Source organism: Protopterus annectens, chromosome 1.part0, assembly GCF_019279795.1.
Source record: "Protopterus annectens isolate FY-2018-M chromosome 1.part0, PAN1.0, whole genome shotgun sequence".
NCBI lineage: Eukaryota > Metazoa > Chordata > Ceratodontiformes > Protopteridae > Protopterus > Protopterus annectens.
The window spans coordinates 727,599,437-727,624,631 of record NC_056725.1 but is presented as its reverse complement, the minus strand read 5'-3'; the positions used below and the strand labels follow the sequence as shown (position 1 = coordinate 727,624,631).

At 36.7% G+C, this 25,195-nt stretch overlaps 1 protein-coding gene across 2 annotated transcripts in view; it reads right to left on the bottom strand.

Moving 5' to 3' along the window:
• EXOC3L2 (exocyst complex component 3 like 2) overlaps positions 1-25,195 on the bottom strand; it is a 640,637-nt gene that overhangs the window by 318,851 nt on the left and 296,591 nt on the right. For both annotated transcript variants that reach the window (XM_044062610.1, XM_044062617.1), the window contains one exon: positions 9,102-9,823. In XM_044062610.1, the coding sequence (XP_043918545.1) occupies positions 9,102-9,807 (706 nt within the window). In that variant the 5' untranslated portion in view covers positions 9,808-9,823. The remainder of the gene's footprint in view (positions 1-9,101; positions 9,824-25,195) is intronic.

Here is a 25,195-nt window from a genome sequence, read left to right as displayed (position 1 = left end):
CCTAATTTTCTATTAACTGATTTTACTGTGGCATTTATGTGGGTATCAAAGTTGAGATTATTGTCAATTGTGATTCCTAAGAGTTTAGTGGTTAGATCAAGAGAAATAAGGGTGCCATTATTAGATGTGAGAGTGAAGTGTACAGGGGTAGTCTTTTGGGTTGGTGTAAAGAGTAAAAGTTTAGTTTTTCTGGGGTTTAGTAGGAGGCAGCAGTTAGAGAACCAATGTTCTACTGTATTGAAAGCTTTTTGTGTATGAGACTGAAGTTCAGCCTGAGAGGTGGCTGCGCCGACAATAGTAGAGTCGTCTGCATATTGAATACATGTGGAGAGTGGAATGGCTAAGTGGAGGTCATTGATGTATATGGAAAACAAGAGAGGGCCTAATATGGAGCCTTGTGGAACACCTAATGTGATAGGCAGATGATTCAATAGTGTATTTTGCCAGAGTACAGCCTGCTGTCTGTTTTCTAGATAGGATGTGAACCAGTTCATGGATAGTGGATTTAGTGAGTAGGATTTTAGGATGTGAAGAAGGATTTGGTGATTAACTATGTTGAAAGCTTTTGATAAATCATCAAAGACTGCTGAGGAGAGGATATTTTTGTTGCGGTTTTCATTTATACAGTTTGTGAAGGAAAGCAAGGCAGAAGAGGTACTGTGGAAAGGTTTAAATCCGTGTTGACAGTTTGCTACTAGGTTGTGATGGAGAAGATGGTTCATTAGCTGTTTGTGGACACACTTTTCCATTATTTTTGCAAGTGGGGAGAGCAGTGCTATGGGACGAAAGTTGGACATTTCGTTGGTGCTACCACCTTTGTGTAGTGGGATAATATGAGAAATTTTCCAGATGGATGGGATAATACCTTCATTTACGGTTCTATTTATCAATATGGAGATGGGATAAGCTATGGCTTTAGATGCTATTTGCAGGAATTCAGCTGGGAGTTTGTCAGCTGAGGGGGTAGTTGCTTTTAGCTTTTGGAGTAGGGAGCAAATATATGATGTGGGCACTGGTTCCAACTTGAATACTGGGGGTGCCTTGGAGGTGGGAGTTTGTAGTTTTGAGATATCAGGGGATAGATGGCTAGCCAGAGTTTGGATAGTATTGGTAAAGAAAGAATTAAAGGCATTAGCTGTTTCAGTTGAATTTTCACGATTAGCACCTGAGGGGATGGGGGTAATAGTTACACCTGGATAAAGAAGTTTATTAATAGTAGGCCAAAACTTCTGAGGTTCCTTGAGGGAAGATTGTTGTAGGTGGAGATAGTAGTTCTTTTTGTCAAGTAGGATGGCTTTTTTTGTATTATTTCTTTGCTATCTGAAGGTTAGATGATTTGTAGAGTTCTTAGTAGTTCGCCATTTAGCCCAGGATTTGTTTCTCTGAATGATTAGTTGCCTGGTTTTGTTTGACAGTCAAGGAGCAGGTTTAGCTTTATTTCTTGTACAGCGTATTGGGGCGTGATGGTCCAGGATTGTTAGGAATGTACAGTTGAAGTATTCAACTGCTTTGTTAATTGGGATGGATCTTAATGGTGACCAATTACATTGTTTAAGTTCTATTTGGAAAAACTCAGGGTTAAAATGCTTTTTGGTGCGAACTGTTCTGATAGTGTTAGGGAAGGTTGGGTTGGTTTTATGTCTGATTATGTATGTTAGCAGGTGGTCACTAAGATCGCCTGGGAGTGTTCCTGCTATGTAAGTTAGGTGAGGACTATTAGTCAGAATCCAATCCAAGGTAGAGCAGAAGAAAGGTTGTTCAGGTTTCGGTGCCTGTTAATATAGTCAGTGAAAGACAAGAGGGCAGTGGTAGTGCTGTGTGACGGTCTGAAACCATGTCGACAGTTGGAAAGTAAGTTATTTCCAGTTAGATGGTGGAGTAGTTGCTTATGGATACACTTCTCCATAATTTGAGCTAGGGGAGAAAGTAGGGCAATGGGGCGATAGTTTGATATTTCTGTGGAATGCCCTCCTTTATGTAGGGGGATTATGTGGGAGACTTTCCATATAGTGGGGATGTAACCTTCAGTAATCGATCTATTTATCAATATAGAAATAGGATAGGCTATGGCCTTGGATGATATCTGTAGATAATCAGAAGGCAGTAGGTCTGCAGAAGGAGAGCATGGTTTCAGTTTATTCAAAAGGGTTTGAATAAATGAGGTTGTAACAGGTTTGAAATGAAAGGGGGGTGGTGGGGTTGAGGAGCATGAGGGTATTGTGAAGGTATTAGGTGTTAGTTGCCTGGCTAGTAATTGGATAGTATCTGTAGAAAAGGTATTGACGGTATTATCTGTTTGGATTGGATTATTCAAGTCTGGATTTTGAGGGTTTGGTGTAGTAGATTTACTTGGGTGCAGTAATTGCTTGATGCTGGCCCAGAATTTCTGTGGGTTGTTGTGATTAGGTTGTTGATATTGTAAGTGGTAGTTTTGCTTATCAGAGAGTATGGCCTTTTTAGTGTCATTTCTTAGCTTTCTAAATGTTAGTTGGTCAGTGATGTTTTTTGTCATTCTCCATTTGGCCCAGTATTTATTTCTGATGTGAATTTTGTGTTTGGTTTCGCTGGAAAGCCATGTCTGTTAAGCTGGAATTTTGAGATAACTATTTCAGCGCTGAAGTCTAAAGATAGGTTAAGATTTACAGTGCTAAGTTGTATGTGTGCTTTATAGAGAATTGCTACTCCTCCTCCTTTTTTGGATGTGTGATCTAACCGAATAATACTATAGCCTGGAGGGGTGATTTCATTATCTTTTATTGAGGATTTTAGCCATGTTTCTGGTAAGCAAAGGGTATCAAATCGGTGGACATTAAGAAGGGCATGAACATGAGGGATGTTATTGCACATGCTACATATGTTGAGATGAGCAATGGATAGTGAATTGGGTAGGTTGATTAGAGGTAAAGTGGGAATTTTGGCTTGGGGACTATCTACAGTGACAGGGATAGGTGTTGGGCCAGGATTAGGATGAATGTCCCCATCTGTAAGGAGTGGAGAAACATAAAGTACTTAGGTTGGAGAAGTTTACAGTAAAAGTTAACTGTTTGTTTACTTTTTAGATTACTGTATTTGATGTGTACTAGTCTGTGAAATTTAGCAATTAAGTAACTGGGTTTAGAAATGCTAGTTTGGAAGTTAGGGAGTTTTGTTATAGTAGGTGTTAAAGTGTGTTTGGAAGGGATGTGGAGTTTGTAGTGAAGAGGTTGTTCATAGTAAGTCAGGAGATAAGTAGTAGATAGAGCTGTTAAGAGTGAGATAAGTATTGGTATATGTAATTGGTAGGTTATGATAAGGTAGGAGTTAATATAGTTATAGATGTAAGAGATTAAAGTTGGAAGGAGGTGTTGAAGGGTATGTTAGGAGGAGCACTAGTAGGAGGTTTAATTACTATGGTAGGAGAGAGATGAGGTATCAGTGGGTGAGTTGTAAGATGTTGTGAATGGGTGTGGTTATGAAGGGATGATTGTGACTGGAGTAATTTAAAGTGGGGGTGTGTCTTTAGGAGGACTAAATGTAGGACCACTGGGGGCGGGTGGTAATTGGGGGCAGGGTAGGGGAGCGATGTGAGCCCGCAGGGCGAACGGAGTGGGTAGAGAAGACAAAAGAGTGGACTTTCAAGGAAGACAATCTGTTAAGTAGGTGAGTTCAGCAGGTAAGTAACAAGTGAGAAAGTGTAGGAGTGAGTTAAAAGACTAGCAGGAGGTAAGTAAGGGTAGCAATTGAGTAGAAGTGTTAAAGAGAGCCAGGACAGTAAGAGCAGATAAAACAGTGAGTTAAGGAGAAGCAATAACAAAGAAGGGTGGTGCAGCGGTGTAGTGGTTAACGCTGTCACCTCACAGCAAGAGGTTCTCTGGTTCGATTCTCGGCTGGGGTGCCTTCTGTGTGGAGTTTGCATTTTCTCCCTGCGTTCGCGTGGGTTTCCTCCGGGTACTACGGTTTCCTCCCACATTCTAAAGACATGCTTCTGGAGCATTTCTCCCCGGGCCTCTGCTGAAAACAGGATCTGTGGAACCTAGTCAGACTTTCCCGGTCAACAAATATAAAATAAAAAAAATAAAAAAAAAAAAAATGGGATGGAGAGGTATGGTACAGCACATAGGTATAGGAGTAGATGTGCAGAGAGTTTGTGGAGAGGCGCCACTTAGTGCCTAGTCACTAAACAGCATCAAAGATAAGCTTGCAAGGGTGGCAGACTAATGGAGAGAGGGGGGGTATGCTACTTCTAATAAGGGAGTGAAAGGTTGGATGTAAGGGTTTATTTAAGAGACCAGAGAATAAGTGGGGTGATTGATTGGCTGCTGGCTGTCCTGCTTGGGAAACTTGTCTAACCTAGCAGTGTCATTAAACATTAGGATAAGCTCAAAGTTCTAGAATCTGTTGCAGCACATACTTTCACTGTCTTGTAGTGGGCTGGTTTTTCTGGGAGCTGATAGGTGAAGTCCTAGTTCGGACAATTTTGTTGAGGCTTCCAGTGGGGTGAGGTCTGGAGATTTAGTACAGGGATGTACTGGGTCACAGGCTGGTAAATGAAGAAGAAGAAAAGGTAGTGAGGTAAACAGTTTAGTAATGAAGAGCAAAGAAAGAAACATCAATTACACTCAGTTATATGAGTTAGACACATTAAGTAACAGAGACCATTTGTGTAAATAGAAACATCTAAAGAGTACAAAAATGCAGAAACTCCAGGATTCTGAGGACAATACTAAAATGCAAACAGGTAGCAAGGATGTAAAGAACTGCAGTCAATGTCTATTCAAATGTAATCAACAGTAGAAGTTAATTTAAAATTGTAACATCAAACAATCTATCATGAATAATGCAATCATGTAGCTAGGATGGAAAGAGCTACATACACAATATCTATACAAATATATACCAGAACAGTAGTAGTTAAGTAAAAATTGTATCAACAACAATCTATCAGGACTCAGACACAGTGTTGTTATAACAGTTAATATATGTTGATATTCAGACCGCATATCAGGTAAGCACTATACTTGTCTCCACAGAGTATTTTAAAAAGAGACCAAGGCAGACCTGTAGCTTTGCAGATAGCTATTAAAGTGTAAAGTAATAAGCTGTGTAGAAGCAGGCAAGAATATACTGTTGTAATCCATTGTTTACTGAACATCTGTCCAGTAAAACACCATTGTTATCTCAAGAGAGCTTATTTATTTTGTTAAACAAAGTTCTAAAGGGCAAAGTCCAGGCAAAAGAATGCATTTAGCCTGACCTTTAATAATGCAATCATATACAACACTATATTCCAAAGGTGAAAGACAAGCAAATATATTTCTGCACAGGCCTTTAAGTAGAGAATTAATACAGGTCTATTAGCCTAACTTTAGTAAAAATAGACGTTATTCACGCTGTATACCTAAGGCAGAAAGCAAGTGGATATGTTTCGACCCAAGTTAAACCTCAAGTAACAAATTGCATTTACAATGCAGTATAATAATGAGCTATTGTTGCGAAAGCTGCAACCTGGTCAAATATCAAAAAAAGCAGCAGGCAGTTAGAGAAGGAAACAAATAGATATAGTAAGACAAAGTAATCAAAATGGAGAGTTTGGTGCGAGTTCTATAAACGTGCTTAAGATTGACTAGGTAGGCAGTATAATCTATGACTAGTACAATAATGTCTAGGCGAGCAGATATAGAATCGCTCGATAAGCACCCATGTGCAGAACGCTAACGAGCAACGGGTAGATGCAGCAAGGGTGGCAGACTCAGGAAAACAACTGTTAGCAGCAGTCAGAACTAGGTAAAAGGCAGAATAATGCATGTTAGATTAAGAACCGCCAGGCATACGGAGATAAAGACTAGTGAAAGTATATGTAAGTCTAGAAAAACTAAATGCAGTAAAAGTATTTCTAAGCGAGCAGGGATAGAGTCACTAGATAAACACCCACGTGCAAAACGCCAATAAGTAGCGATGAGGTACAGCAAGGGCGGCTAACTGATTGCTGCAGTTAGAATAGGTAGAAAGCGAGTAATGCATCTTAACAAATAAAAAGTCAGGCATTTAGGAATCAAAGACTAGCAGAACTACATCTGAGTTTAGTAAAATCTATATACACTAAAAAGTCCTAATAAACTTTATTTTTTCTAGTCAAGGTTTAATTATTACTCAACATACTACATGCCTTCATCTGACTGTATCACAGTAGCAAAGCATTTTTGCAGTCCAGTCTCTTAATCCATGTACAGCGGTAGTTCTCTGACATGTTTCTGCTTTCTTTGACACTCCCTGGAAACAGAATCAGTTTATCTTTTAATGAGTCCTTTTTTTATAATTATCTTTTAATAAACATTTCAAAATCAACTTTTAAGCTTGAAAGTACTGCTAATATAACTGTTTTTGTTCAAGCTCATAAAAAACTTCCAGGTTACATTTTCTTGTTGAGATGTAAGATTGGTCATTCTGCAAAATATACCTTGGCAGTAGACTTTTAGTATTGATCTTGAAGTCAAATCACTATAATTAGAATAAATGATCCTAAATGCAAATATCTTAAATGAAGCTACCTCTCCACTTTCACTGACTTACTTTCATTCATGTGATGTAGCAGATGCCGTGAGAAAAAAAAAAACGATACAAAATTATGTGGAAAGTTAAATGCTCTACAAAGAAAAGCACAACCATTTAAGGGAAGGAGTATTTCTTTATATGAGGTTTTTTTTGTATTTGAAGTTTGATTATTATTTTTCATTTTATTTTATTTTGCTTTTGTTTGCCAGGTATGTCAAAAAACCTTGTCAGTGGTAGCCGAGGAGAAAAGTTTCAAGATATTGCAAACATTTTTAAAAAGTCATTCAGTAATTTCATAAATGGAGATTAAATAATATACATTAACAATCACATATAAATTTGCTAATTAGATTACATTCATATGAAGTAAAGGCAACTATTACAGTATAAAAGATACTTTTGCATTTAGTAAATGTTGAACATTAAGCATGTGAAATGGGGTATTAGTGGGTTTGTCTAATATATAACAGCTCTTGTGATTCGTGCTTAGAAATAAAAAAATGAAAATGAGGGAAGGCAGAGTAGGTAGGGCAGACACTGTTAGAGCTGTGGTATTAAACAGCTTCAAAGACAATTACAGCTATCGTAAGGTTTATATTAGTAGTTAGTTTATATATATATATATATATATATATATATATATATATATATGTATGTACATAGAGAGGGCGAGAGAGGAAGGGTGGTGAGCCATGTCATAGAATTATGTATATGACCCAGACATGATAGTAAAACTATTCAGGTACTGGGGAAGAATACATGTGGGGCATAGCATTCTGACTGAAGAGAATTGCTTTAACAATATAGCAAGCTGAAGATTACAGTGGTCACAAATACTCTGAGATGAAGAAATCCCTACATTTTCTGCAGTAATAAAGTTTGAAATTGTAGTGTAAAGCATACAGTACTGCTAGTGTTACATGTAACATCTCAGAGCCAAAGAACATTAGACAGAGCTGCAGTAAAAGATGTTATTCCTCACTTAAGGATTGATGTCTTAGCATTTTGAGAGTAATTGTACTGTTGGAGTGCTTATTTCCTGCATCAAACAGAAGCAAAAACGACATTGCATCACAGGTCAGGCAAGGGAAATGTAGCAGTGAGGAGCATACACTTGCCAAGTGATAAAGTTAAATGATCTTTTCTGTGTGCAATGATCAAGGAAGATCCTTATTCTGCTAGACACCTCCATCAACAGGTACTCTGCATGTGTGGTTAGACTTCAAGGGTGGATGCATGACTGACTGATTTCAATCATATGATTGGTGAGGGAAGAAAAGGATGCTTTCTTTAAGGTACACAAACAAACCATGATAATCAAGGCCACTGGTTTATTGTTTTAAAATAACAAGGCTTCATTTTCACATGATGTTTTTCTAGGAATTATACCAGAATTCGGTGGCATAATTTCCAATCTTTATATTGAAACCACATAACTTGGTTTAGTTTATCTTTGTTTAAGTTACTCCTGACAAAAGGGTCATCCTAGTTCAAAAGTTTGAGTGATTGCAAAACTTATCCTGGTCCAATAGAATGTATTGCATCACGGGTGTGCTTCAGTGTCTTTGTTTTTTCAGTTAGTAGACCGGCACCGCATTTGTTTAATAATTCTATATAATGTGATTTCTACCATGGTCTTCCCAAGCTATTTTACCTACCAAACCAGACTATTCTACAATATAACATGGCTGTCATGTCTAGCCCTCTAGCCTTAAAACAGGTATAGATTAAATTCACGATGATCAGCTTTGAAAATCAGGCCAAATTTATCATTGCCATGTCTCATGCCATGCAGTTTAGTGACACACTAACATCTTAAGTCATCAAAATTCATTGCTTCTGTTTCAGTGTTGTCTGTCATCCACGTTTTATGCATTATGTACTCCTGCTTGGGCTGCAAATGTTGTCATATAGAACTACTGGTGGCAAACAACACAGCTGTCAGTTGCTAATGTAATACAAGTGCCTGGGAAGAGTGACAGAGATACAGTGCATGTTCTACCATCTTCTATCATTCATAGATTCTCTGTTTTGTCTTGTACAGTTGATTTGGCTGCTCCATTATTCATCAAGTTATTTATAATGACCTAATGGCGATTACACAGATATCATGACATGACCTTATCTCACCAGTGTGAAATGAATCAGTAGATTCATAGATTCATAGATTCATAGATTAGTACTGAGCTAACTGCCCTTCCGGGCCATTGTAAGCTTAGCCAATTATCCCTTGTGAGACTCGAACCCTGCACCTTGTGTTTGTAAGGCAAACACCTTAACCATTAGGCCACCCTCCCAACCTAGTAGTAGTTATATCACTTCATTTTATTTGATATTATTTTATTTTTATTTATTTTACATTTGTTGACCAGGCTAGTCTAACTGGATATATGTCCATTTTCAGTAGAGGCCCAGGGAGATAAGCTCCAAGACATGGTCAAAATACAATAATACAAGTTCGAACAACAAAAAAAAATTGAATATTCTAATAAAAATAGCAACCTTATATAATATAACACCTTATAACCATGAAATTAAAACTACATTATTAATTAAAAAAATCAACAAACCTGACAAGGGTTCCTTTACTTTAACCACTGTTTCAATGTCTTTCACATCTTCTACTGTCTCAGGCTCTGTCCTTTCAGCCACAGATTCTCGCTTTCCCTTTCCTGTGCGTGGTAGCTTCAGGAAAGACAATCGTTTCTTTGAGTCACTGTCTCCTAGGTCTCTTTCTGATGTTGTTGAGTCAAGGCTAGTGAGGCTTTCTTTCCTCTTTGAATTAAATTTCAGGAGCAAACTGAAGTCTTCTGAGCTCCTTCTTGTTTTCTTCTTTTCTGAACTCTTAAGGCTTCCATCATCTTCAAACAGAAAGGATTTCCTGCTGAGAGAGCCAAAGAAAGATTTCCTGTCTACATTTTTATCTCCATTTGGCACTTTTTCTCTTCCAAAAACCTTTTTTCCTTTGTTGAGCATCTTTAATGGTGAAAGTCCTGCTAACCTCTCTAGGGTGCCATACTTGCGTGGGTGCCCTTCCAGACTTCCATTCAACAGCTCCTCGTTAATGCCGTTCTCATCATGCACAAACGGATTTCTGTCATTTAAACATATGCTCTCATGGAAGGGATTGCTTTCACTCTCATCCATACTATCATGGAACGGGTTGCTTTCCTCAATGAGGCTATCCATTATCACCTCTCTGCTCTGTTTCAGCTCCCCATTTACCCTTGCTGTCTTTAATGTTGTAGGACCGTTCTTAAGGACTGGCATTTTCATTCACAAGTTCCACACTCTGGAAAACAAAATATAGTTATTTGGTGGTTACATATATTCTGATATTGAATGTCTTTCATTAAAGTACTTATTGTATCTTGGGAAAAACAGTGTTTTACTCTCAACTGATATACGGCAATCAGTATTCTTGTAAGTGTCACACCATTACTCTCCCTCTTGCCTGAAATATGATTCTGTATATTCCTAAACATTCTCCAGGGTTAGACATTCAGAAAGATATGGTAAGTCCATGACTTAAACTCATACTTCTCAGCCTCTTAAGTACAAAAAATATGGACAAAGTCAAAAACAATAGGGGGACAATGGTCTAAAACAGGGCAGAGTTTATTAGTATTTACTAAATGTTTTTACTAAATTTACTAAAGTATCAAGAAAAAGTTCACTTTGTAACTACATTCACCAATGATAATAAAAAGATTAAAAAGATTATAGGCAATCATTGGCAAGTGTTAACAGTAGATGATAGAACGTTGAAGCTAGTAGGTGAAATTCCCAGTTTCACCTATCGAAATAGCAAGAATCTTAAGAGATTATTATGCAAAACACATATTAGGAAGGCAACAATAGCTTTAGAGCCCAACATGAATTTGGGCACATTTGCATGTAAACACTGTAATATATGTAAGTATATTACAGAAGTACAAATGTATATGCATCCAACCATGAATTATTCATTTGTACCTAGATTCTATGCATCATGTGATACTTGTAATGTTATTTATCTAGCTACTTGTGAACATTGTTCGGCATTTTATATAGGGCTCACTAAGAGAGAATTTAAAAAAAGAATATACAATCACATATACGATATTAAGAAAAGCAATGAAGCTAATGCATTAGCGAAGCATATAATTCAATATGATAAACATAGTTTTAAATTCAGGGTTTTACAAATCGTTAATAATAGTAATAGAGGGGGTGACATAGTAAGTATATTAGAACAGAAGGAAATACAATGGATATTAAAAATGAGAGCACATTATCCTCCAGGATTAAACCAGTATGTTCCTTTGAAACCAGCTCTAAGGAATCGAAAGTAATAAATCATTTATCATACATTCTATGCATAGAGCTATGTTACACAGTTGATGTAACATATCCATATTTTATATATATATTTTATACATCAATTTTAATATATTTATATATATATTCATATTTATAGTTATTAATATTTATATTTATGTTGGTAAGGTTTGAGCACACAGCACTTTAACTTAATAGATGAACAGTACAATGTATCAGTTTTTAGCCCGACCTGTAGCACACATGGCCTACGCCTAATTTTGTTCTCTATGTCATTTTTCCTATTTTTCAAAAGTCAGCTTGGTTACATGGATAAGAGATAAGCTGTACACATTTACATCTTTCATCTTTGTTTTATATATAGGTTTTATGGTATGTTGTATTAATTTAAGAATGTTAAAAATGGTGATAAGTTAGGATTTACTGTGATATTTTATTTGTATACACATAATATTGTGTGCATAGCTAGCTATGACTTTAAATTTGAATGTTCTACTAATTAATGAGTTAATTACCTTAATTGGATACAAAGCATACACTATTTAAACTAAGCTCCTTGAGCAAATTAATGAAATCTGATGAAGCGTATGGTACATACGCGAAAGCGCTCATCCTTTATACTTTTACTTGTGGATTAAAGAAGAAACTTTTTATCACTACGTTGTTGGCTGGTTAATGGACTTTGTGAGTATATGCTGCCATTTCATACTGGATATACTTGTGTTTTCTTACTACAACTAAATGTTCAATATGTATTATTATCTTGGAGCTTTTCTCCGCGGGGCTCCACTGAAAAAGGACATATAACCAGTCGGACTATCCCAGTCAACAAATGTAAAATACATTTTAAATATTACTCTTATAAACTTAGAACATAGCTAGAATAACAGGTGCTGTATTAGCATGCACTTCCTGAAATATATAAAGTCAAAAATCCGGATAGTCTGTGAAAATCTGGACAAGTTGAGAGGTTGCTTAACTTGTTCTAATGTATCTTGTATTGAGATGTGTGCTCCAGTTTTGAGAGTGCTAAGACAAAGCACCGATTGTAGTGGATATGGAGCGCCAGCTGCCATGTGCTCAGTGATTGTAGTAAATAGTCCCTTCATACTCTCTGGGTCTTACTGGCTGTCATACCTAATAGTGCTTGACAGGGGGGAGACATGTGGTACCTGCAGTGAGAACACCAACCCAGCTCAGTTCCACAGCAGTGAGATTTTACCTTTTGATTTGGACTATAAAATGAGGGTATCAATGAAACGTGTGTCTGGCATACAAAATCAGAGCACAAAATAAATGTTCAAACTGGATGTAGGACATTGGTGTTTACTGATGTTTGCAAGGCTTAGTTTAGTCTTTTGAAAAATCTGCCCTCTGTTCACATGTTGCCCTGACCTAACTTATGACTAGATTCACAACCTTCTTTAACAATCTAATGAAACTGTAACTTTTGATTAAAAATATATAAATGTTCAAACATTAGAGACTGCATTGTCAGTTTAAGGATTTTCCAATGAGTTTAATCCCTTTTTCATTTCATTTCAGATATAGACATAGTCCATCTGATGTTCTAGAACTGCAATCAAAATATATCCAGAACTTCTAATGTTCTTGCATTGCACAGCATTTTGAACCTCTCAATATGTAACTGTAACAGGAATATAAGGTAAAGCAGGGAGCTGAAAGGTTATCGCTCCAACCCACGGCAATGTCACTTTGTCAGTACAACATAACTCCTAGCCTACAGCTTCAAGAATTAATAGAATTACTCTGAGGATTTTTACTCATAGCCCCATACAACTTCTAAAAGAGTAATTCATCAGTATATTTTTCAAATAGTTTCCAAATTTAATGCAAAACATACAGATCAGATTATGCCTGCTTTTCAGGTGTGAGTCCTGTCTGTCAGTTCATAGAATTACCTGCTACAAATAACCATTCCCTTTTGGTCATAGGATGAGAGAGTTGGGATTTGGTGTAGTCCAAGTTCCCAATCATGGAAGTCGGTATGCCCTCCATCTTTCTGTGTCCTGTTGCTCATCCTTCTGATAAGTATTAGGTCTGTTTGACTTACCATTTGTTTATATGTTTGTCCATTATTGTGCTCTAAAGATAAATTAAGATTTAAAGAGAAACTGACACTCATTTATAAGATCAGTACACACTTTCATGTTTATATGTATAACTTTTTGTTTTTATTTTTTTTTTATTTTACACATTTGTTAATCAGTAAGACCACTAGACAAACAGGTCCCCTTTCAGGGGTGAATTGTGAGCACTGTCTGGCCAAGTGACTTGCATTAGACTCAGTAGGCAAAGACAGACAGAAGTAATCAAATCCTGCACCCTTGACTACAGAAATCAGCACATTAAAAACTCAAAGCCTTGATCCTCTGCTGACTTCATCTTTTGGAATTTTCTCGCTATTTGCATGCTTCTCGATTATCTCAATTTTCACAGACTGTCCAAATTTGTGCTTCATATTTTTTTGCCCTGTTTCTCTAAAAAAATGTTCAGCTTCTTACAAATTGCTGAAGACTGAAGTAATTAAATAATGACACAATATCAAGTTTCAGACTTAATCCTTCCAAAAAGGCATGCTAATGCAAAACTTGTTATTATAGCAACTGTTTAAGCTTATAAGAATAACACTTAAAATATATTCCTGATTTTGGGCCTTTATCTCCACTTATTTTTGATTTGTTCATAATTCTTGACTTTGACATGAAGAGCTGCCTGTCTCTCAGAATGAAAATAAGTTCTCATCAAACGCAGATAAGTAAAACATAAACACACACACTGTGCTGTGCATATATATAGAAGAACACAGCCATGCATAAAATGACTATACTGAATACTGTTGTGTATAATACTTTATGTCTAAATAGTTGCCTTATATTTTTGATACTGAGTAGAAGTTGACAAGAAGGAGATTATTGTTTAAAGAGCTGAATTTTTCTGTTAAACTGGGATAAGATGTAGCAGGTTACCTGACACTCATAATAACAAACAAACCCTCTTATCACTGTATTATGTCATTTGTAATGTAGGTCTGATTACATAGCCAATGTGTTCATGGCAGGATCATTTCATTTTATTAGCCTTTAACTGTGCTCATCGGTGCCCATCACAAATGACATACATTTTAATTGTAACATGTCTTCACAGTAGGCATAGGCAGTGCTACAGACAGAGCAGGTAGATAAGCAAATGCCTGAGAAGTAACCTTTTGAAAACCATACACCTGGAGGATGACCTTGCCAAGTATTGTTCCAGCGTTCTTATGACTTATGCAAATACTGCAAAACTAAAACATTGTAAATGATATATTTATGTAACATTTCCTTTACTTGGTGTGAAAAATAGTTATATAATTTAATTGACTTTATTATATACCTAAATATTATTTCATGTCACTGTAATATTCTTACTTAATAAAGCTGATTTTCTTGAATTCTTATATGGCTATAAGAATTGGTTTACTGTTACCTTTTTACCATTCCCTGTAAGCTATACATCTCTATGTAAGCATTACCATTAAATATTCTACTTTGAATTAAAAACCCATATACAAAGCAATCTATTTAATGTAATGTATTTACTTAATTTAACATTTATTGATCAGTTAAGTCTGATGAGGACAGAGCCTATTTTCAGTGGATGCCTGGGGAGAAACTGTCCAGACACATGTTTTTTGAATGTAGGAGGAAACCAGAATATGCAGAAGAAACCCATGCAAACACAGGGAGGACATGCAGACTCCACACATAAGGCACTCTAGCTGAGAATTGAACTGGAGAACCTCTTGTTGCGAGGTGACAGCATTAACTGCCTCACCACTGCTCCGCCCAATGTTTCCATGTTACATGGTTCACCTTGTTATTTACTTACACTTTCCACAGTTGTCATTGTTTTTGGTATTTAGCTAAATGTATACATAGTCAGATAAGAGACTGTTTTGTTTCTGAACAGTATCTCTATAATTTACGTATCACAGGTTTATAGAGTTATTGGCATTCATTGGCAGATATACTAATTTTTCTGAAGAAAACTACCACAAAATTGTAAATGTGGACTGTCTGAAGAAATGTAGATTTTTACTTAGTCACCTAAATTTTGTCTTTAATCACTACGAATCTACCCAACAAGACAACATTTATCCATAGTTTTGCTATGCAAAACAAAACTTTGTGAATACCCTACTGCCTTATGGCATTCATACTGTAGGTGAAGAGCAGGCTAACTGCTTGGAAAGACAATTTTAATCATAATCAATAATCTGAGGTTAGAATCAATCTCTGCACCTTGGGACTGCTAGGTGAAGACCTTAAACATTATACCAAACCCACCCATGTGGGCAAGTTTGTGGAAATTTTGACTGCAGAAAGGATAAATATGTATAACAAGATTATCCATTCTCACATCTCATCTTTACAGATCTGCTTATATCACTATTCCATTTAACTTATTGTACCACAATAAGTATGCTTTCTTCTTGTGGAAATCCATTGATTTTCTCCTGCTTGAAAGCAGGTTTTGACTGTGCCACATGTTGCTCCTTGCAACAATTGTTCAATGTATGATTTTTCTGTTCATACTCCATCTCACCCTTTGCATTTAAATTCTGTTACACAAAATGAGATTTTCACATGTAAATAACATCAACATAACACATGTGAACTGCATTATTTTCACCTTACAGTAATTTTACATACCCTTCTGACACTCATTGAGTTTTCCATGTTTGAGTACAGTACTATTAGTCATTAATTTTTAAGTCAAAAAAAGCATAGTTCACAAAAAGGCTATCAGTTGTTTAGTCAATTTAGAATGTAAATTGTCATTTCATTAAAATAATGATCTCCCACTGTTAAAACAATACTTTATGCAGATAAACTTTTCTTACTAAAAGAAGACTCTAAGACACTTGACCATCAAAATAGTATGCAAAAACTGTTTCTGAATATCTCCCTCTGGTTTAATAGATACAAACTTGCAGATAATAGTGACAAAATCAAAACTATGATCTTGGACACATATCAGAAGGTCAATAACCCATACAAATACAAGACCCTGGGGCCATCCTTCTGCCCTCACAGACTCTTTCAACAAATACCCATGCATTTAACTAGATCCAACCCTTCTTCCAAGCCTATGCTGAATTCATATTCAGTGGGTAGTGCTTTTCAAATTCACATTTATTTAAAGATATGCTAGCCAGCATATATATATATATATATATATATATATATATATATCTGAATTACACAGATCTTAAGCCAAATGAATTCTGTTATCAAAACTAGGATGCACCTTTCAACTCTTCATCTTAACTCACCCATACAAAGTAAATCTATTCCAGAAACTCTCAATAAAGTCTCGTTGTATTGGCCTAACAAATTCTTGGCTAGCTTAGACTTCATAAAAGGAATCTTAAGTTAGCTTAACATTAACAATCAGAATGCAGTAATCACTGCATGTTTATGATCATAGCTCAAACGAGTTATTATACTGAAAACAAAAGTCCTAGAATTTATAGCTGTAGTTGATTATGAGAGTAAATAGGTTTCTTTAAGAAAATATAGCTTAAGCATGTTCATATATTTAAAAAGGTTTGAATAACAAGGGAGTCAACAATGGAAAAATTGACTGGAAAATTACCATCTACTAACTGAAATGACTTGGGTATCACATGTATTTAGATTAAACATATGCTGTTCATTCTGTCTGTTGTAGCAGTCTAAGTCTGTCAGCAGTATCTTCCATTCCAGACCACAATTTCACAAATACACAAATTCTTTGTGATAGTTCCTTAAGTGATCTGTTCTCTGTTGTCGCGTTCAAGTTTTGCATCTCCACGAAAAGTATGTGATAAGAATAGTTGACAAGCACTTTATTAGTCCAGAAAATGAACTGGCTATAGGATAACTTGGCTTGGATATGTTACTCTATGTTTGGAAAACAGTACATATGTCTCAACAAGATGAATAGTCCCTGTCCTACCAAATATATTTAGCAAAATATATTTAGAGTGCTAAGGAAAACAGTCACTTGTGATCCACTTGTTATTTGACTATTTATCCCCAAAGGATCAGATTTTGTTAGATCTATTAAACCTATACCAGATTTACAGACTAATCAGGCAGAATACACAAAGAAGTCTGAGGGACACAGACATGCTACTTAATTAAAACTGGTCTCAGTAATCTTTCTTCATCAGATTCAGCATTTATGGTTCATTTTCCTTTATCCTGAATGAGAATGCTATGTTAATATCCAGTCAGTATATTTCCAGTCCTGGAGACCACCTTGTTCAGTGATGCTGCTCCAACCTAAGGATAATGTTCTCCTCTTTCCTTGGAAGCAGCCAGTGTTGTTGTGGTACAGATCAAAACTGTCAGCTGTAGAGGAATGCCAGATTGACCAGAGCTTAATTTGCTATGTTTTGCTTTCTTCCTTTGATGTTGCTGACCAGCTTATGTGGACGCGAGTAGCAGCTGACTATAGGCAGATTACAAGTTTTTTAAATTTCTTGCATAAAGGAAGATGACATCTTGTAAAATATTCACTTTACTATGTCAGTGTCGGCTTATTTTGTTCCTGAGCACAGGCAGTCAGCGTGCCAGGAACAACAAAGTAAAGGAGGTGTCTAATTCTGGAATTCTCCATGCCTGTTCTGTACAATCATACTGATAATTTGCATTCTTTTTAAATTAACCTTAAATGTTAGATATTTGCCACCATGGAACTGCACTGTCTGGAAAACAAAGTTGCACTATTGCTTCTCTTGCTGCTCATCAAATTTAGTGAGTGGGCTGTTGTACACATTGATAAAAAAACTGTTTCACTTACTTGTTTTTATTTATTTTTCTATTAATTGCTCATATTTCTGTTAATGCATCACTCATTAACTCCTTAGTTATTACAGTAACGATAATAAATTTTGATTATATTTTTGAGGTAGAAGGAGTGTTCAAAATGTCATTTAAATAACTTTGCTGGTTGCTCTATACAGTTTATATCAGGGCAGAATACTAGACCTTAAATTATTACAAAGAACAATCTTTCTGATATTACCAAGCTTCTTTTATGTAGGGAATGCTAAAGTAGTTCAATTTGGCCACCAGTCCTGTACTGCATTAGTATTCTGCATTACTACTCACACATAATGGATACTGCCTGATATGGGCAAAATATTTATGAACATAGCTTTAGGGCATGCTATAGCAGTTCTCCTGACATCAGGAGTATTTCTGCCACCTTTAATGATACCCAAAATGGGAGATGTTTTGCTGTAGAGCATGATTCTCATGGAGAAACCACACACTCCACCAACGTAAAGGATTTATTTTCACTCAATTACCAGAGTAAAGAATTTCTGCTGTAGACTTATACTTCCCATAAGTTGTTTTATTTCTTAATAAACTCCCTCACCAAAAGAGTTATTGATTTCTGTGATATTTATCAGAATATTAGACAAATATATTTACATTTAAAATATCAGGACAGTTATCACTTGTCCTGAGCCAGGAATGTCCTGCCAAAAGTGAAGTGATCAAAAACTGTAATCTGCAGGCCAACACCAATAATTGTAAAAAAGTTCCTTTTAACATTCAGGAATGATAGGTGCATAAATCTATAGTTTGTGTGGTACTTCAGAAATTCTTTTCAGTTTCTGTATTAGTCTAAATCACATTACCATAATTAACCATGAAGAAGGAAGCAAAGATCATTAAGATGCTCATCTGTGTTCTCAGGGGAACATGATCCTGGGAAAGTATCCATTTATAGATCATTAAGTTCCTATCTGGAGTGCTGCACTCATTTCTGCTGCTCACTACAACCATGAGGATATCAAACTGTTGAAAAAGGTAAAAAATAAATATACATTTATTTTCAATTGAGAAAAGGCAAGAATGGGGAGACACACTGAATGCACAGTAGAGATTGGACTTATGTGATGGCATACATCATATCATAAAACTGACCTATATCATAAAACACAAGGCAGGGACCCCCACCAAATCAAATACATAACACGCAGAAATAAAAAGAATTTTAACCCTGCAACTTTCTTAAATGAACTAAAGGCAGTTGACTGGTCTAAACTAAAAAAGCAACAATTAGAAGAGGCCATAGCATATTTCAACAACAACTTCATTAGCATCCTTGACTCCCATGCTCCAGTACGTACGTTAAAAACAAAATCTAAACCAGCACAATGGCTAACTAGGGAGACCAATTCAAAAATCAAAATAAGAAACAAAGCCTGGGCCTGCTGGCGCTCAACTAAAACCCCACTTGACCACTTAAAATACCGGCAACTCAGAAATGAAACAAAAAAATCAATTATGCTAGATAAAAAAAGCTACTACCAGAACCTACTAAACAAGCATCATAATAACCCTCAAAAATTCTGGGCAAGCATAAATCAGATCCTCCATCCAGGACAGTCTACCACCCCAACCCCTGCCAACCTCACTAACAGATCCCCAGAGTGCATAGCCGATGCCTTTAATAGCTATTTCACTGAAACCATACAGTCGCTAGCAAATCAACTAACCCCACTAAATTCCAATACCAGCTCCAACCCCACTAGTAACCATCCCCAATTTAGTTTCCAGCCAATCTCCACTACCTATATTAAGACATTGTTAACAAAACTAAAACCTACTACCCTCTCTGCTGACCTCCTCCCTGCGGAGTACTTACAAATAGCTGCTGAAGCCATTGCTTACCCTATAGCTATACTAATCAATAGAACATTGTCCGAAGGTACTATCCCCTACCTATGGAAGATATCCCATGTCATCCCGCATCATAAAGGTGGAAATTCCACAGAATTATCCAACTATAGACCAATTGCCATTCTTTCCCCATTAGCCAAAATAATGGAAAAATGTGTTCAAAAGCAACTAATGCAATACCTAATACAAAACAACTTACTATCTAACTCCCAACATGGTTTCAGACCACATCACAGTACCACATCTGACCTCCTTGACTTTACAAATGCCATAAACCAAAATAGGAATGATAACAAGATATCCTCTGCCCTCTTTCTTGACCTGTCAAAAGCCTTTGACATGGTCAACCATGAACTCCTCATTCTCTCACTTAAATCACTTAAATCTATGTCCCTCAATAGGCACACAATCCAGTGGTTCCAATCATACCTATCTGGCAGACAACAGGCAGTTGTATGGCAGAACAAGTTATCCAACCAACTACCCTTGGTGTCCCTCAGGGCTCTATACTGGGACCACTACTTTTTTCATCTTCATCAATAACCTCCATACAGCTATTCCTAAGGCTACCTGCATCCAATATGCAGATGATTCCACTCTCATCTGCTCAGCCACCTCTCCAGCAGACCTACAAAATGCAACCCAAAATACATTAAGCACTATTGAAAACTGGCTCACTAACCAATGTTTGTTACTGAACCCCAACAAAACCAAACTACTACTCTTTACTCCCACTAATAGAACCACCCCTTTCTCATTCACTGTTACTTCCAACAATGGTACCACCATCTCCCTAGATACCCACACTAAACTTCTATGAGTCATTATAGATAATAAGCTCAAATTCGACCTACAGGTCAACAAAACCGTTCAGACCATCAATAAAAAACTCGGATCAATGTACAGAAACAAAGCATTCTAAACCCCACAGGCTAGAATAGCAATTGCCAGGTCTCAACTACTCTCTACTCTTACTTATGCCTCCCCCATTCTCTCAAACCTAAATAAATCAGAACTGAATAAGCTCTCACACAGTTATAACCATATTGCCAGATTTGCAACTAACTCCACCTACAGAACACATCACTGCCAGGACCTGAAACTACTATGTTGGCTTGAACTCCCCAACTTAATTACATTAAATCAACTCTTAGTTGCCCACAAAGTTCTTTACCATCCTGAAAATACCCCCTCACTCTCTAATATAATAAAACCATATAACAACCTGAGATCACTAAGATCAGCCGACAAAATAATGGTCCAAACTTACAAAGCCAACAATTCTGCAGGGGATTCTCTGTTTGCCAACTCTGTTGCCAAGACTTGGAAATCTCTACCAAATCACATCACCTTGCAATCCTCCTTTAACCTTTTCAAAAAAAGCATTACACAGCATCTTACACTCAACTGGCTTTGTCCATGCTCCTTCCCTGACTAAGCTGTATCATTGTTCACTCCAACTAACCAACTTGTTTTCTAACACTTTCAGGCCTTTCTCTGCAAGCATACTGTGCTGATTGTAACTGTTATTGTAATTGTGAGTTTTTTTTTTTTTTAAACAAATGCTATAATACTATATATTTACTACTTTATAACTTTTTCAATGTAAATAATCTGTGTGTATATTCTTTGAAGAAACTGATGTTATCTTGTTGGAGCTTTTCTCCCCGGGCCTCCACTGAAAATGGACATATATCCAGTTGGACTATCCCGGTAAACAAATGTAAAATAAATAAAATAAATAAATAAATACAGTTCAGAAATAAGGACAGAGGAGGGAAGATGTGATATGCCTACAAGTTTACAAGTACAGACTAAGCATTACGAAGTGCTTTTATCTCAAAGGGAAGAAGATAACTGGAACAAGTTTCTTAAGTGGGTAATGAACTGCAAATACTGATCCCTTCAAGAAGGTATGGGGTGGATGGATTATTAAAAGATAATGAATGGAAGGAACAGCTGAAAAATACCTCCTACACAAACAGGGTAGACAAAATAAAATAATTTTTTTCGAAGCTTCAGCTTTGTAATTTAAGATAGTATTATTATTACTTTTGTCAGTAACAATAACATGCTATGTTTGCATTGGTTCAAGGAATACTTGCAGCTCTGAGAAAGCATTATGTTGATTGAAGACAACATGTGCACTGCTAATGGGAAAATAATTGCATATTTCTTTTTTATTCTGTTAAAAAACACTTAGATTTTATAGATAACAATCTAAGCCTGTTTTTTTTAAATATTTTTTTTGTTGATGTGGTACGCTAGCTGTTTGAAAAACCCTTTTCTGTCATGACCCAGGCCATCCAAGGCAGGTATACAAAGATTTATGCTGATAATAACAATACATTTGCATAAGTAGTTAAGACAGTTGTGGGTATTACTAGTTGATTAGATAAGTAATATAACAAAGTCATAGGAATTGCATCACAGTGTCATAATGACTATGTTATAGACAAAAGTCCTAGAAACATTGTATTCAGAGACAGTAGAAAGAATGGCAAATCTAAATATGAACAAATCGTAAACAGATAAAATAATTCACACTGCTAGTAGGATAGCAAGTTTGTAGCTTTAACACTGACTGCACTATGGTATACTATATTGCATACAATATATACAATGTCTAAATTCGTGTCTGGGTATGCGTCAACTGGACATTTTGCTAAAGTAAAGATATACATATAAAATATGTACAATGGATAATGCCAGTTCTGGGTATACATCAGCTTAAAGTACTACGTATTAAACAGGTTGTGGTTTGGGTTGAGGTAGCGGGGAGTGGTAACCATATTACCCGTTATCCCTGAAACACTTGCTGGCTATTTTACTTTTGAGCTGTTCTACCAGAAAAGATCTGAATCCTTGGGGGTGGTTTGGCTTTTTATCTCTGTTTAGAGATTGTTCCATACAGTAGGGTCCAGTATGAAATATACACACACTCCAAGGGCTATTTTGAAAGGGTATCTGTTCTTTGAGATAACATTTTCTGGCTGTTTCTTGAAGTGTGTAACTGTTCTATGAAAGCAAGTTTTTTTGTTAAGGACATGCAGTATCCCTCATATAGAACTTTGTATATTACTGTACTTGCAAGGTTAGCTCCTTCAGTTACAGGTAGCCAGATGACTTTATTGAGTAGCCTGCCTTTGTAGGTGCATAGGTCTGCAAGCAAACCGAACTTGCAGATTTTGTTTTCAGCTTACTGAAGCCTATGAGTTTTATAGGCACAATGACAGACTAGTAGAAGATGTCCAAGAAGAAGAACAATTTTGGAAAAGGGAAACACGAGCAATTGGAGATATGAGGTGGGTTATTTTATAGTACAATTTTAGCTGTGGTAGCACTTTATTAACTACATTGTTGGTATGAATGCTGAATGGTAGGGATTGCTGAAGAGTGATGCCTGAGTACTTGTATTGTGAGACCATGGGAATATTACTAGTTTGGTTATTGGTTATGGTCGTTAGGCAGTTCTTTCACTTTAGTTTGAGTGGTGGAAAAACATATTTTGTGGTTAATGAGGAGAAGGTTAGTCTCTGCCCAGGAAGAGAAAGAGGAGAAGGATTGTTAGAATAGATTTTGAAGGGCAGTGGGAGATTAATGAGATTAATTAATATGTCCATATGTCATCAGCATATAATGTCAAATTCACTGATGGGCAGTTCTCTGTGAGGGAATTCATAAGTAATTAGAACAGAAGAGTCCAAAAACAGAGACCTGTGAGATGCAAGTGGTAAGTGCACCTTCTTTTGAAAGTTTGTAGTTATAAAGGACTTGAAATGTTCTGTTTTCCAGATAGCTTTGAAACCACCTTATGATATTAGTCCCAAAGTTACATTTTTCTAGTTTCGTGATGAGCAGTCTGTGGATTACAGTGCCCTCATAATATCCACAAATATTCTCGCTGTAATGATGTAATTGTTTACATTACTGTAGGTTGTGTCTATGGGCCATGATGGTACAGTGGTTAGCATTGTCACCTCACAGCAAGGGGTTCTCCCATTCAATTCTCGCTGGAGCGCCTTCTGTGTGGAGTCTGCATGTCCTCCCCATGGTCGAGTGACATCTAAAGACATGCAGGTAGGTTCGTGCGTGAATGGGTGTGCCTTCTTTGAAAGTTGGGCTTCGGGCTGGCAACTCAGCACAGTAAAAATCCACTGCCAATCAGCAGACTGGAGTTCCGCTGTGGCGACCCCTAACCGGGAAAAGACGAAAGACTTTTACTGTAGGTTGTGTCTGTTGCAGAGGAGATGGCTGGGGTAGTGCTAAATACATTTCTAAATCTGTGCAGTTTATATAATAGCAGGCCATAGCTATTGATATGTGTAGCTATTTGCTTGTATGGTATCTTCTCAAATATTTTGCCTAGAGGGCAGAGGCTGGATATTGGTGTGCGTTCTTTTTGTGTTTTGGGGGAATGTACGTTTGGACAAGGAATAATAACAGCATGCTTTAGTAATGGTAGAACTATTCGTACAGTGAGAGATAGGCTGAAAGTGAAAGTAGAGGGGGTGGTAAAACAGATCTGGGGATGAGGTGTCCTCTGAAGAAATAAAATTTAAGGTACAAAGATCTGGGGATAAGGTGTGCTCTCAGGAAGTAACATCTAAGGTTCATAGTTCTGGTAATGAGGAGTGCTCTCAGGAAGTAACAGCCAAGGTACCGATCAAAATATATAACTAGTTCAATCTTCTAAGTTCCGATCTTGTGCACTCCTGTTCTTCTAAACTTTCAATCTTCTCATCTCACTGATTTAGTTTTGATGTTGTGGTAATTTGATAAAGTGAAACAGTTCCACTTGAACTTAGTGAATATTCATGTTCATGGTAGGGAATTATTAAGAATGTTAGGAGATGCCACAGCATTAGTAAATGTATATGTGCAAGAGGTTGTTTTTGCTGCCACTGTGTCCAATGATCCATGTAATCACCCCAGTAGGTGCAGAGTCATCTAACTGAGATTTTAACATCTAACTGTGGACAAATATGTGGACAGAGACATCATGCAAGAAACTGTGGACATTTGTTGACTGTTCGCAGCCACATGATAGTCAAGTACTTATCCCAGTAGATGCTAAAATATGTGCAGCATTACATAGATTAGCTGCAGAGACCTTTGAATAACCTACTGGGGACCCAGAGAGGATACCTCGGCTACCTCGGGCATCTGCCTTTAGAATATTCCATCAGTTTCTCTATGCTGTGTTTCAGCATGTGGAGGGGAACACGCATGGTTGAGAAACACCTTCTGAAATACCACTCTATACACAGTCCAAACAAGATCTTCAGAGATGCCACACTCTTCATGGTAAGAAAAATATATAAAAAAAAAAAAAAAAACACCAGCATACTGTGGCAATTATTTTATTCCTGTGAGCCACATTGTAAAACAGAAATAAACATTAATGTGGGAAAAAACAAAGTCCATTTAAAATTAATGTTAGAAAACATCTCTCACACTTTGGTTTATCCTACAGCAAGCAAAATATGAGCAAACGTAGTGTGTGTGTGTGTGTGTGTGTGTGTGTGTGTGTGTGTGTGTGTGTGTGTGTGTGTGTGTGCAGTGTTACATAATATCAGCTACAGAAGGGTGGGCAC